This window comes from Salvelinus sp. IW2-2015, linkage group LG26 (assembly GCF_002910315.2).
Source record: "Salvelinus sp. IW2-2015 linkage group LG26, ASM291031v2, whole genome shotgun sequence".
NCBI classification, from domain to species: Eukaryota; Metazoa; Chordata; class Actinopteri; order Salmoniformes; family Salmonidae; genus Salvelinus; species Salvelinus sp. IW2-2015.
This window is the reverse complement of record NC_036866.1, coordinates 29,564,582-29,577,032: the sequence shown is the minus strand read 5'-3', so window position 1 is coordinate 29,577,032 and position 12,451 is coordinate 29,564,582. Positions and strand designations below refer to the sequence as shown.

Sequence of the window (12,451 nt, the reverse complement as noted above, 5' to 3'; positions counted from 1 at the left end):
TCTCTCTCTCTCTCTCTCTCTCTCTCTCTCTCTCTGTCAAAGGGGAAATAGTCCGTTCCGGCCGGGGGAGGACCATGATATCCCAGCCTGCACCTCTCTGTGCTCTGTGTATGAGCAGCACCTGGGGGTGGGGAACAGACTGCGGCCATCTTCCCTTAAAGTTGCAGAGGTATCAAAACTAGAGAGAGATGGGGGAGGCATCAAAGTTTGAGGACAAACAGACAGAGACAGTGAGCTACGATGCAGTATCAGTTTGATTGTTCTGAATTCCACACACAGCACACACACTTATCTCAGCCATGCTGCTAACCCAGGATGTAAAGGGAAACCATCAGTTAACTGTTATCTGCTTAAAATAGAATGAATTTGCTTTTTGAATATCTATTCCAAAGTGTTTCAAACCTCGCACGCACACACACAACCTCGCACGCACACACACAACCTCGCACGCACACAGGAAAACGAGCACAGCCCAAAAAGCAGGTGCAGCAGGTGATCTCATGTGGAAAAGCATTCCATCTATGCCTCTCACTCTTTCCAAACTAGAATGTCTACAGATTAAGAAGTATTGATGAAATAAAAAGTGATAGCCAATAACAAAATCATTCAATGTCCCCATAGGTACTAGGTCTGCTTCTGAGGAATGCATAGCCTTGCCTTCCTTTTAAGGCTCGCGCGTTCTGTTATAACCTAGCCTTCATACCAGTCAGCACTGTACATATGATTATGCAAACCAGAATTTAACAACATTAGTAAGAAGATAATGTTATTATCTATTATTATGCAGAAGAATGGGATAGTAAAAAGAATCAAGCATTGCGGGTAAAAAGGGACGAAACAGACACAGCACACAAAGACATGCACCACATGCTGGATTCTTCCATTTAAAAAACTGTCCCGCGTAGTTGTAACATTGTCAAAGTCATAACGAAATATGTATTTCTTTCGTCTACTCATTTGATTAGCCTTTTTCCAATTTCAAAATCGAACGAAGAAATTTGACAAGAATGATAATGAAATGGAACAACCATTTAGAGGTTCACGATCTGACTTTCCCTGCATTAAAAATCTCCCGACTCCAAACATGTTCATTTTTTTACACTGGACTAATAGCCTATGTTCCACCATAAGCAAACAGTGAACGATGTGTAGCCTATTCGTTAAAAATTATTTCGGGGAAAAATATGACATGTTGAACTTCGTTCCAGGCTACCCTCTGCGCATCAAGTAGCCTAATTCCCTTTCAATTGACCTTAGGTAAATATAGGGACCGTTTTTATTGAACTAAATACTAGGCTATATCTCCATGCCATATTTAGAATTTTACTTTTGAGTTAAAGGGTTCAGGGTCGAGTTTTTCGACTGCTACGGAGCAAAGAGCAAACGTTTGCTCTTATATTAATTATGAACAAAATGGGACTGTGGACCTGTGCCCGGCGTGATGTGCATAAAACAATCCGCATATGTAGCCTAGGCCTAATGTCTAAATAAACTGGAATATTTAGTTTAGACTGTTGTAATTCTCTTTAATAAGCAATTAAGCAACAGGTGAAATAAATCTTATTTCTGTACAACACAGCGGAAGAGCTAAATACGACACGTTATTACAGCGTCTTCAACACAACATAAAGTTACTGTATGCTTTTATAAGCAAGAAACATTTTTTTGTTGTTGCTTTAGGTCTATATTGTCCTCCTAAGATTTGTCTATAGCCTACAGCACAGCAGGAGGCAAAGGTGTATTGAGCTTACACGAAAGGGATAATACTAAAACACAGAAATTATAGGCCTATAGGCAATTCCCGAATGCTTTTATGAACTTAATTTTTACCAAGAATTAGGACTAATCTGGCCTTATCCACAAGTGTAGCCTATTCGTCAAGTAAAACCGGTGATAAAGTCAGCATAACAATAATTTAAACATGCATTAATAAAAATGAACATTAATGAAAGTTTAAGTTTCCATTCATAAACATTTATTGTTGAATGGTGGGGGTTTGGATATTCCAGTTTGAACACTGTGTTGTCCAAACAATGTTTAAGTCATTTTCTTCGACACCAGGACATCTTTTAAGAATATTTCCATAGTTCAGCATGATTACATTTTATATAGCAACATTAAAGTTATTGAATATCACCTAAATATTTCCAACAATTCCCAGCAGTCAACAGTTTTCCGATCGGTTTAGACCCACGGGGTTTCGGGTAACATGCGTGCAATACAGTCCAGCAATTCCTTCCTTTTTCAGAGAATGACACATTTTCAGATGAAGAGATTTCCCCACCTCTTAATGGTGATTCGTCATAACACTTTTGATAAAGACAGACTGAAGCTTCACCTGGTTTAAGAGTATRCATATAAGCCTATATCTGATTTGTCCTTTAAGTCATTTCCTTCTTCGATACTTGTATCAAAGACAAGAAAAGAAGAAGGAAAAAAATGTTGTGCATTTGGACAAAAATTATACAAAAGTATGCCTACATTTAATCAAAATAATCTTACAATATTCAAACATAAAAAGCAACCTGTTGCGTAACAAAAACCACATTGACTGAATATTGACTGAATTAAAATATGCCTTTTTAAATTATAAAGGAATCCACAGGAATTCAGAAGTAGGGTACAAAATGGCATCAGATGAATCGTGGGCTACACACCGCTATATGCACGACCGTGTAACACACCGCACTCCGTTCAAGAGAAGATAGAATTCCAAATGTCCTGTCTGTCTTTCTCCAGGCATAATCCGAGCCTGACAAGTGAAAGGTAATGCGTCAGCGGCTTTGTGTGTAGAGAATGAGGCTCAATGTCAGAAGGGACGGCGAGAGGTGAGGAGGGGATGAGAGGTGAGTTGAGGGTTGAGGAGACTGATGGAGGATGAAGTCCCTCACACTTTTTGGTCCCAAATCCCCCAAAAAGCGATGAGTCCATAAAAATACATAACATGCAGTTGTCATCCAAGAAAATGTAACTAAAGTATTCCTGAAAGGACAGCAAAATACCGCACATGACCTGCATGGTTGATTAGGCTATATAACGTCGTCTCTATATTATGCCATAGGCCTACTGTTTGAATGCTCAAAACATGAAAAACATAGATTATATGAAAATGGGGTAAATTATAGCCTACAAAGAAGACATTAAAACAAAATAAATATTTAAGAGTTACCTTTCAGTTAAATTTGACTAAATGTACTGTAGGCCTAAATTTAAGATTTAGGCCGATTGAGCAAGTTTTGTACGCACAGATTATTAAGGATCACTTGTCACTTTTGAGGGAGATGCCCCACGAAACAAAATGCACACAAATGTTTTCTCTATCCTTTTTAAAATACAAAATAACGACGGCAAAACACAACGAATAAGATCTATACAGGCTATTTCTAACAATGTAATCCAGTGATCAAACCCTATAAGGCCAGTTTATAACACTTTACATTACAAACCTAATTTAACACGGAACATTTACCTAACCGCATTCTCATTAAATATCACCACAAAATGTGTAAAGAAAATAAAAATATATAAATGTGTGTCTTTGCCAATCCCCACCTTTACGCACGGAAACTTTACGATCCAGACAAAATTAACAACAGTTTATTTTCCTCTTTTTAAAAAAAGTGACTATTTTCTAAACTGTGAAACTCACATGAAGAACTCTGGGGATGAGGGGGTGTTGTCACTGCTGGATCCGTTTTCTCTGAAGCCGTTGGTGATGAGCTTCTCGTACTTGTCCTTGTATGCGTCCCTCTCCCTGGCCAGCCGCGACATCTCTGCCTTGAGGTGGTCCACCTGCTGGACCAGCTGCGTCTTCTCACCCTCCAGAACATGTCTCTGCTGGACCCGCTTGTAGCGGCATGACTGGGCATAGCCTCTGTTCTTTAGGGTCCTCCTCTTCTGTTTCAGCCGGATCACCTCCTCCTTGCTGACCCCGCGGAGGTGTCGGTTCAGCTCCCGTACTGACATGGTCACCAGCTGGTCGTCCGAAAACCGGTCGTCCAGGTCCAGGTGTCCCATGTGTTGGTGGCTGCCCGCCGAGCTAGCGTTGGACGGGACCCCGGTGGAGGGGTGGTGTCCCCCGGCGTGGTGGTGATGGTGGTGGTGGTGGTGGGGACCTCCGTTCTGCGCTGCTGCTGCGGCGATAACAGCCGATACCACAGCGGCTGCTGAGCCCATCTCCTCCCCGGCCATGCCGCCTCCTGCCCCGGCCGACCCGGCAAACTGCTGCCCTCTAGCATAGCCATCGAAGGACTGGAGCTGGTGGCTGCTGCTGATCAGCGCCTCTACCGCGTCTTCGGGGCTGAAGCCCAGCGCTTCGGGATTCAGCTGCTGTTGGTAGCCGCTCATCCAGTAAAAATCCTCCAGGTGAGCCTTCTGCTCGCTCCCGGAGCCCGGGCTGGGCGCCGAAAAGCTTGGGGAAGGGGGAACCGAGCTGCAAGGCGTGCTCATCGGGGTGGAAGACAAGGATCCCCCGGYGATCAGRCGGCTGCACTGGCTGATGCTGCGATCCGGCTCCACCGGCTCCTTTTTCACTTCAAACTTCATCAGATCGAAGTCATTAACATATTCCATGGCCAGGGGACTGGTGGGCAGGTCGGAGTTGCTCATTGCCAGTTCTGATGCCATCCTTTTGCTGCTGCTGCTGACAGCAGTCCTCCAAACGGGTTGAGCAGCACCTGTCAAAGCGGGCTGCGGTGACACGCACTGAGCCAGCTTGACTTCTTTATTTATTTTATTTTCTCAAAAATTTGGAAAAACAAGGGGTTTTCTAGCCTAATTGTGCTGCGCACGTTTTTGGTTTTTGAAATTGGATCTTTTTCTCTCTCTCTTTAACGCAGTGTTTGCACAGACGCACTAGAGCAGCGCGTGCGTCGCTCTCTCGTTTTTCGCCCTCTCTCTCCTTGTCTGCACGCGGTTCTGTGTGTTTCTAACATTTAACACTTCATGCCTTCTTTTAGGATTAGTGCGCGAAATTGAAGGAGGTTCACGTGAGGTGTCACTGGCAAATTCGTGCCTTGAAGAGAATAATACAAAAAAAAACTCCACGCCAGGCTTGACGGAGAGAGATTTTTTTTTTAAAGGGATCAACCCCCGCAGACGAGTTTAAATGCATTGCTGAGTTTTATAGGCGTCCTGACGTCAGGGCTCAAATATGAAATGGTATTGGACTCACAGCCAATGGGCTATCTCGCTCTGAGGGACAATTAGCATAATATTAGATGATCCAATATTTTGGGAAAGAACCGAGCCTATCAGTTAACTCTCTCCGGACTAGAACTTAAACACAGTAAAAACAAAATAAAGAAACACTACAATACATAGCCTATTGGTTATAACGATTTTCAACAGGTTCATCCCGTTTCTTTCAATAAAGTTGTCTATAAATACATACATAGGCTATAAGCAACATAAAAAAGACAGTTAATTTACAGAGGTTTACAGGTTTCCAGAAGTTTATGACACTATTGACGTTAATCAATCAAACTGTAGGCTATTTTTGTCAGCATAACAAAGAGGTATAGGCTATACCTTTTAAACATTGGGGTTTTATAACGAATATAAGATATCCAATTGCTTATAATATCTCGAAGGGTAGTGCTAGGTGGTAGTTAGTAGGCCCTAGGAATATTATGTTGCGTGTAATTATTTAGAACTAATACATCTTTCATTGTGGAACGATGTAGATACATTAACGTAAACACCGCTTAATCTTGGAACATTTACCAGTCAATGCACTCACTTCTCTCAGCCTATGCGTGTATGAAACCTAATTCAGAGCTATTTATACAGCTCTGGCCTTATGGACATGTTCAATTATGCGTTCTATGTTCTAATGATAGCCTACGTATTGTCTTTGACGATTTTCATATTCTCTGGTAGTAGTTCTTGGTCAGGGAAGTCATTTAAAGTACTGTACACTTGTGTTTTTGTCGATAGGGTTGTGAAAGCATGGGTCCGGCCATGTGAATGGCTGATAGCAAACCCAACAGCGCCACCCTTTGGAATAAGACAGTAGGCCTAGGTAACGAACATTAGTAATGGCAGGTGGGTGATATCGTCCCCTCTGAAGATGCAAGGGTTCTCTGTTTCTGTTTATCATTACTTTGTTTGACGATAACACATATTAGGGGAGATTGGGGTAAATTAAGTCACTTTTACATTCAGCATCACTCCGTCAAGGGAAATCAAGTATTATTTCTAACAAATATATCTATATATATTTCAGGATGTTGTGTATCTCTGGAAATAGTTAATGTAAACATTACTATTTTTGAAAACATAGCTTGTCCAAAAAAAATGGTTTCTTTGCAAAACTTACCCAGGTATGGGGTAAGTTGAGCCATGGGACAGGGTAAGTTAAGCCGCCTTCACATTTCTATACTGAATTAAATATTACCACCAGGGCCATAACTAGATATGAGGACACCGAGGTCTGGACCTCTGWCATTTTTTCTAATTAAAAACACAAAATTATATCTGGTACACAATAAAGTTATGGTTCAACATGTACAGTGGGGAGAACAAGTATTTGATACACTGCCAATTTTGCACGTTTTCCTACTTACAAAACATGTAGAGGTCTGTCATTTTTATCATAGGTACACTTCAACTGTGAGAGACGGAATCTAAAATAAAAATCCAGAAAATCACATTGTATGATTTTTAAGTAATTAATTTGCATTTTATTGCATGACATAAGTATTTGATACATCAGAAAAGCAGAACTTAATATTTGGTACAGAAACCTTTGTTCGCAATTACAGAGATCATACGTTTCCTGTAGTTCTTGACCAGGTTTGCACACACTGCAGCAGGGATTTTGGCCCACTCCTCCATACAGACCTTCTCCAGATCCTTCAGGTTTCGGGGCTGTCGCTGGGCAATACGGACTTTCAGCTCCCTCCAAAGATTTTCTATTGGGTTCGGCAGTGTATCCAATACTTGTTCTCCCCACTGTAAATATTGCTCCCAGTGTTGAAGCTTAGGAACACTTATATTCTTGATCTGACAGTTCTAATCGTGCCTGTGTTTGGGAGATGCCGGAAAAAGGCAATTTAAAAACTGTCCCGTGACTTCTGCCGTGTCTACAGACATCCCCTAAACAAATAAAAACTGTCTCTCTGAGAATTTGTGCACAACTGGTAAATAGTCGCTTATTGATAGGCCTATGTCAGTCAGTCAGGTGGCTAGCTGCTGGCAGAGACTTCTATAGCAGTAACATTGAAGGTCTCTGGCTAGTATTACTTAGCCAGCTAAGAATGAAGTAAGTAACTAACGTTAGATGGAGCATATCTCAGCAGGAGCAAAAAATAGGTTACTACCATGGACAAAAATATAAACACATGTAAAGTTTTGGTTCCATGTTTCATGAGCTGAAATAAAAAATCCCAGAAATTTCCCATATGCACAAAAAGCTTTTTTTCTCTCAAATTTTGTGCACAAATTTGTTTACGTCCCTGTTAGTGAGCATTTATAATTTGCCAAGATAATCCATCCACCTGACAGGTGTGGCATATCAAGAAGCTGATTAAACAGCATGATCGTTACATAGGTGCACCTTGTGCTGGGGACAAATCAAGAAGCTGATTAAACAGCATGATCATTACATAGGTGCACCTTGTGCTTGAACACTTGAACACTTTAAAATGTGCAGTTTTGTCACACAACTCAATGCAACAGATGTCTAAAGTTTTGAGGGAGCGTGCAATTGGCTGACTGCAGGAATGTCCACCAGGGCATTTAATGTTGATTTCTCTACCACAAGCAACCTTGTTTTAGAGAATTTGGCAGTACGTCCAACCTGTATTCAACTAGGCAAGTCAGTTAAGAACAAATTCTTATTTACAATGACGGTCTACCTTTGCCAAACCCAGACGACGCTGGGCCAATTGTGCGCCGCCCTACGGGACCCTCAATCACAGCCGGATGTGATACAGCCTGGATTCGAACCAGGGACTGTAGTGACACCTCTTGCACTGAGATGCAGTGCCTTAGACCACTGCGCCACTCCGGGAACCTGCCTCACAACCGCAGACCACGTGTAACCACGCCAGCCCAGGACCTCCACATCCGGCTTCTTCACCAGCGGGGTCGTCTGAGACCAGCCACCCGGACAGCTGATGAAACTGCGGGTTTGTCTGAGACCAGCCACCCGGACAGCTGATGAAACTGCGGGTTTGTCTGAGACCAGCCACCCGGACAGCTGATGAAACTGCGGGTTTACACAACCGAAGAGTTTCTGCACAAACTGTCAGAAACCATCTCAGGGAAGCTCATCTGCATGCAAGACCCTCACCAGGGTCTTGACCTGACTACAGTTTGGCGTAACCGACTTCAGTGAGCAAATGTTCACATTCGATGGCCACTGGCACGCTGGAGAAGTGTGCTTTTCATGGATGAATCCCAGTTTCAACTGTACTGGCAGATGCAAGACAGTGTGTATGGCATTGTGTGGGTGAGGGGTTTGCTAATGTCAACGTTGTGAACAGAGTGCCCCATGGTGGCAATGGGATTATGGTATGGGCAGGCATAAGCTATGGACAACGAACACAATTGCATTTTATCGATGGCAATTTGAATGCACAGTGATACCGTGACGAGATCCTGAGGCCCATTGTCGTGTCATTCATCTGCCTCCATAACCTCATGTTTCAGCATAATAATGCACAGCCCCATGTCACAAGGATCTGTTTACAATTACTGGAAGCTGAAAATGGAAGCGTTTTCCAGTTCCCGCCAATATCCAGCAACTTCACACAGCCATTGAAGAGGAGTGAGAGAACATTCCACAGGCCACAATCAACAGCCTGATCAACTCTATGTGAAAGAAATGTGTGGGGCTGCATGAGGCAAATGGTGGTCACACCAGATACTGACTGGTTTTCTGATTCACGCTCCCACTTTTTTTTAAAGGTATCTGTGACCAACAGATGCATACCTGTATGCCCAGTCATGTGAAATCCATAGATTAAGGCCTAATGTATTTATTGCAAGTGACTTCTTTCCTTATATAAACAATAACTCAGTAAAATCTTTGAAATTGCTGCATATTGCATTAATATTTTTGATCAGTGTGTTTGTAGATCGACTGAGGTGAATTAACCTACAGCATCACTTTGATAATTGCTGGGCTCCTTTTAGTTTGTTTTTGCTGTTCTCCAAATAGCATTTAATTTAGTAAAAATGTTGTAGCAGGGATGGGCAACTTTTATGGGGTTGAAGGTCAGAAAAGATCTGACCTCATCATGATGGGCCGCGGAGGCTTGCGAGTCTGCATACACACATCTACACCCACACATGCATTTAGAGCTGGCCCACGATTGTTACCAGTTTAGATAGCTGGCCACTAGACTAACTTACCTATCTAAAAATGTTTAGCTGACATGGCCTAATTGAATGACTATCAGTGACTGACGTAACAAGAGAAAAACTGCTGATGCACAACCAAATGTAGAAATTGCACCTTGTGTATTCTACTATTCAGTAAGTTGAGACCCCGACCGAGTACCTAAAAAAAGAAAATTGATCCGCATGGCCGCCAGTTGCCCATCCCTAGTTAAAATACAAGCATCATAAAACCTCTCACACAATAAATTCATTTGACTTGGTGAAAACATGTTTTTTGGACTTGACTTGCTCCCCCCTACAGGTTCTGCCTAAATTCCACACATCCTCGAGTCTGGATGTGAGAGCAGGTAAAGTGATCATTTCTTATTTTAAACAGACGAAAGAAGAAAAACAAGGCAAACATAGGACCAGGACTTTTATGTCATATATGCCACTTTCACTATAAGCTCTTCATAACTCTACATAACACACAATGTCAGCCTTCAGGCCATAAAATACTTCTCTGTCTCTTTGCTCTGATATGGAGGAATCCCCAGTAGAGCCTGTTCCCCTTCTAATGAACAGAACAGGCTCCTCGGAGGAGGAGAGGAGAGTAAATAACGTGTCTCTCTGTGKAGCGATTCTCACGAGGAAGCAACATCTAGAAGTACAAAGCCTCCAGCAGCACCAAGTCCCCTGTGCCTCAAAACAAGTACATATTCTCCTGGTCCCTGTGACTGTTCATGGGGACTTAACGCTAAACACAGAGGATAAACACACTGTTTTATTCATTAAAACACCAAACAGAGGAGGCTCTCTCTGAGGAGGAGTCTCTGATKGGTTGAATAAATATCAGAGAGGAGAGCTGTCCTTTCTGATACCACTGTGCTGCTGTTGTGTAAACACATAGCTAGTCATCATTAGTTAGCAGAAGAACTGTAAAGTGTAATTGCGATAAATCTCTGTAAATTAAGTGTCTTATGAAACAGTCAAACACATTTTAAACAATGTAATTTAGACTATCTTGTTCGTATAATCAACATGATATTTCTTCATCCAAGTAGATTTTTACTACACAGTAATAGCTATAATACTAATGCACATGGTATTTCCTTCTAATAATGCAATTAGCAATAATGTAATTATTCGTTTTCAATAATGTATATGATTCATATTGTTGCTGAGAATGGATGGACCATACAAAGCAGGAATCTAAGATTCCATTGTTTTAACATTTTCTGGAAGCCATATGTAGTCCTACAGATCTTCTAGGTCATGATATTTTCTCTAGCCTGGAATCCACAGTCTATCCCTTCGTTTCACTGTTGTTTCACTTCACTGATTCAGTCTGGGCCTGCTCAAATAGAAGGGCTCCCGGACTGTCAAAAAAATTGCCTGTCCAATCTGTGTCCTCTCAGAAACTGTGGGTGGGTTTATCAGAAACTATGAGCGGCTTTATCTCAAATACCCATAGTGTTAATGAGAGACAATGTGACCTTTCTGAGTTCACCGCAGGAGAGCACTGATGTATCCTGGGTAAAAGTGTTCTTTTCAGGGCTGGCCTGTGATTTACTGTTGCTGTGACTTTACAAATGATTACATCCGTGACCGGGTTCTCCTGATCGTATGAGCACTGCTTCATTTTGAAGTATTTCTTTTCCTGTAATGTTCATGTTTTCTAATCTACATCTGTAGTTGTGTTGTTCCGTTGCTCTGGAAGGGGCGTGAGAGAGGTGTGTGTCTGTGTGGGAGAATCACTAACGATTCATCTGACAATACTGTGTGTTCACTTCACAGTACACTTTATTATGGCAGATAAACTCAATGTAACTTCAATAAACCCACATTAACTAATGTAAGGAATCCACCATTACTGAGCTTGTGCTTCATAATCTCTCATTATAGCCCCAATGGGAGGTTGGCTTCATATGAACTAAGAATCACAATGTAATGCCATGTATTAACTCTATTTAATATGTATATTAAATCCTAGTCTCGCTCATAATGGGGAAGGACCAGACTGCTGCTGTTCCAATGGGCCTCATCAGATCTCAGACACTCATTTAATTAGCAGCAGAGAGAATGAAGTGTTTTGGGGGGGTTTTAACTAAGTGTTGTATCTTCTGTAATAGAATGAGGGAGCTGTGAATAGCTATTACAAGAATGGGTAACACACTTTTCTCTGCCAGTGTTTTATGAAGGGAATAAAATAATGCATATTAAGATAATAAGCTTCCACTCCATGGAAACAAAGTACCGTCTCTCTCTCTCTCTCTCTCTCTTCATCTCTCTCTCTCTCTCTCTCTCTCTCTCTCTCTCGTCTCTCTCTCCTCTCTCTCTCTCTCTCTCTCTCTCTCTCTCCTCTCTCTCTCTCTCTCTCTCTCTCTCTCTTCTTCTCCTCTCTCTCTCTCTCTCTCTCTCTCTCTCTCTCTCTCTCTCTCTCTCTCTCTCTCTCTCTCTCTCTCTCTCTCTCTCTCTCTCTCTCTCTCTCTCTCTCTCTCTCTCTCTCTCTCTCTCTCTCTACTGTCTCTCTCTCTCTCTCTCTGCTCTCTCTCTCTCTCTCTCCCTAATACCCCTCCACTTGCACCATCTGGCTCTATTGCACTCTAATTCAAACCTTCATTCATCAGACCTCCGCCTCACCTTTTCCCTTCAGTTTATCTGCTTTGGACCAGTGTATTTACACACTTCTATATGAAATACTATGAGATGAGAAAAAAGTATGTGGACACCTGCTCCTGGGCATTAAATCATGGGCATTAATATGGYGTTGGTCCCTGCTTTGCTAATAGAACAGCCTCCACTCTTCTGGGAAGGATTCCCACTAGATGGTAGAACATTGCTGCTGGGACTTGCTTCCATTCAGCCACAAGAGCATTAGTGAGGTTGGGTACTGATGTTGGGCGATTAGACCTGGCTCGCATTCATCTGTGCAGGCCAGGTCACTGTTGCCACAAAGTTGGAAGCACAGAATCGTCTAGAATGTCATTGTATGCTGTAGCTTTAAGATTTCCCTTCACTGGAACAAAGGGAAAGGGAAAGACGGATACCTAGTCAGTTGTAAAACTGAATGCCTTCAACTGAAATGTGTCTTCACATATAACCCAACCCCTCTGAATCAGAG

General features: G+C 42.2%; 1 protein-coding gene across 1 annotated transcript in view; it reads right to left on the bottom strand.

Moving 5' to 3' along the window:
• LOC111953023 (transcription factor Maf) overlaps positions 1-5,072 on the bottom strand; it is a 71,514-nt gene extending 66,442 nt beyond the window's left edge. Inside the window, exon 1 of the mRNA XM_023972095.3 lies at positions 3,650-5,072. Coding sequence (XP_023827863.1) covers positions 3,650-4,626 — 977 coding nt within the window. The 5' untranslated portion in view covers positions 4,627-5,072. The remainder of the gene's footprint in view (positions 1-3,649) is intronic.
• Positions 5,073-12,451: the final 7,379 nt, after the last annotated feature.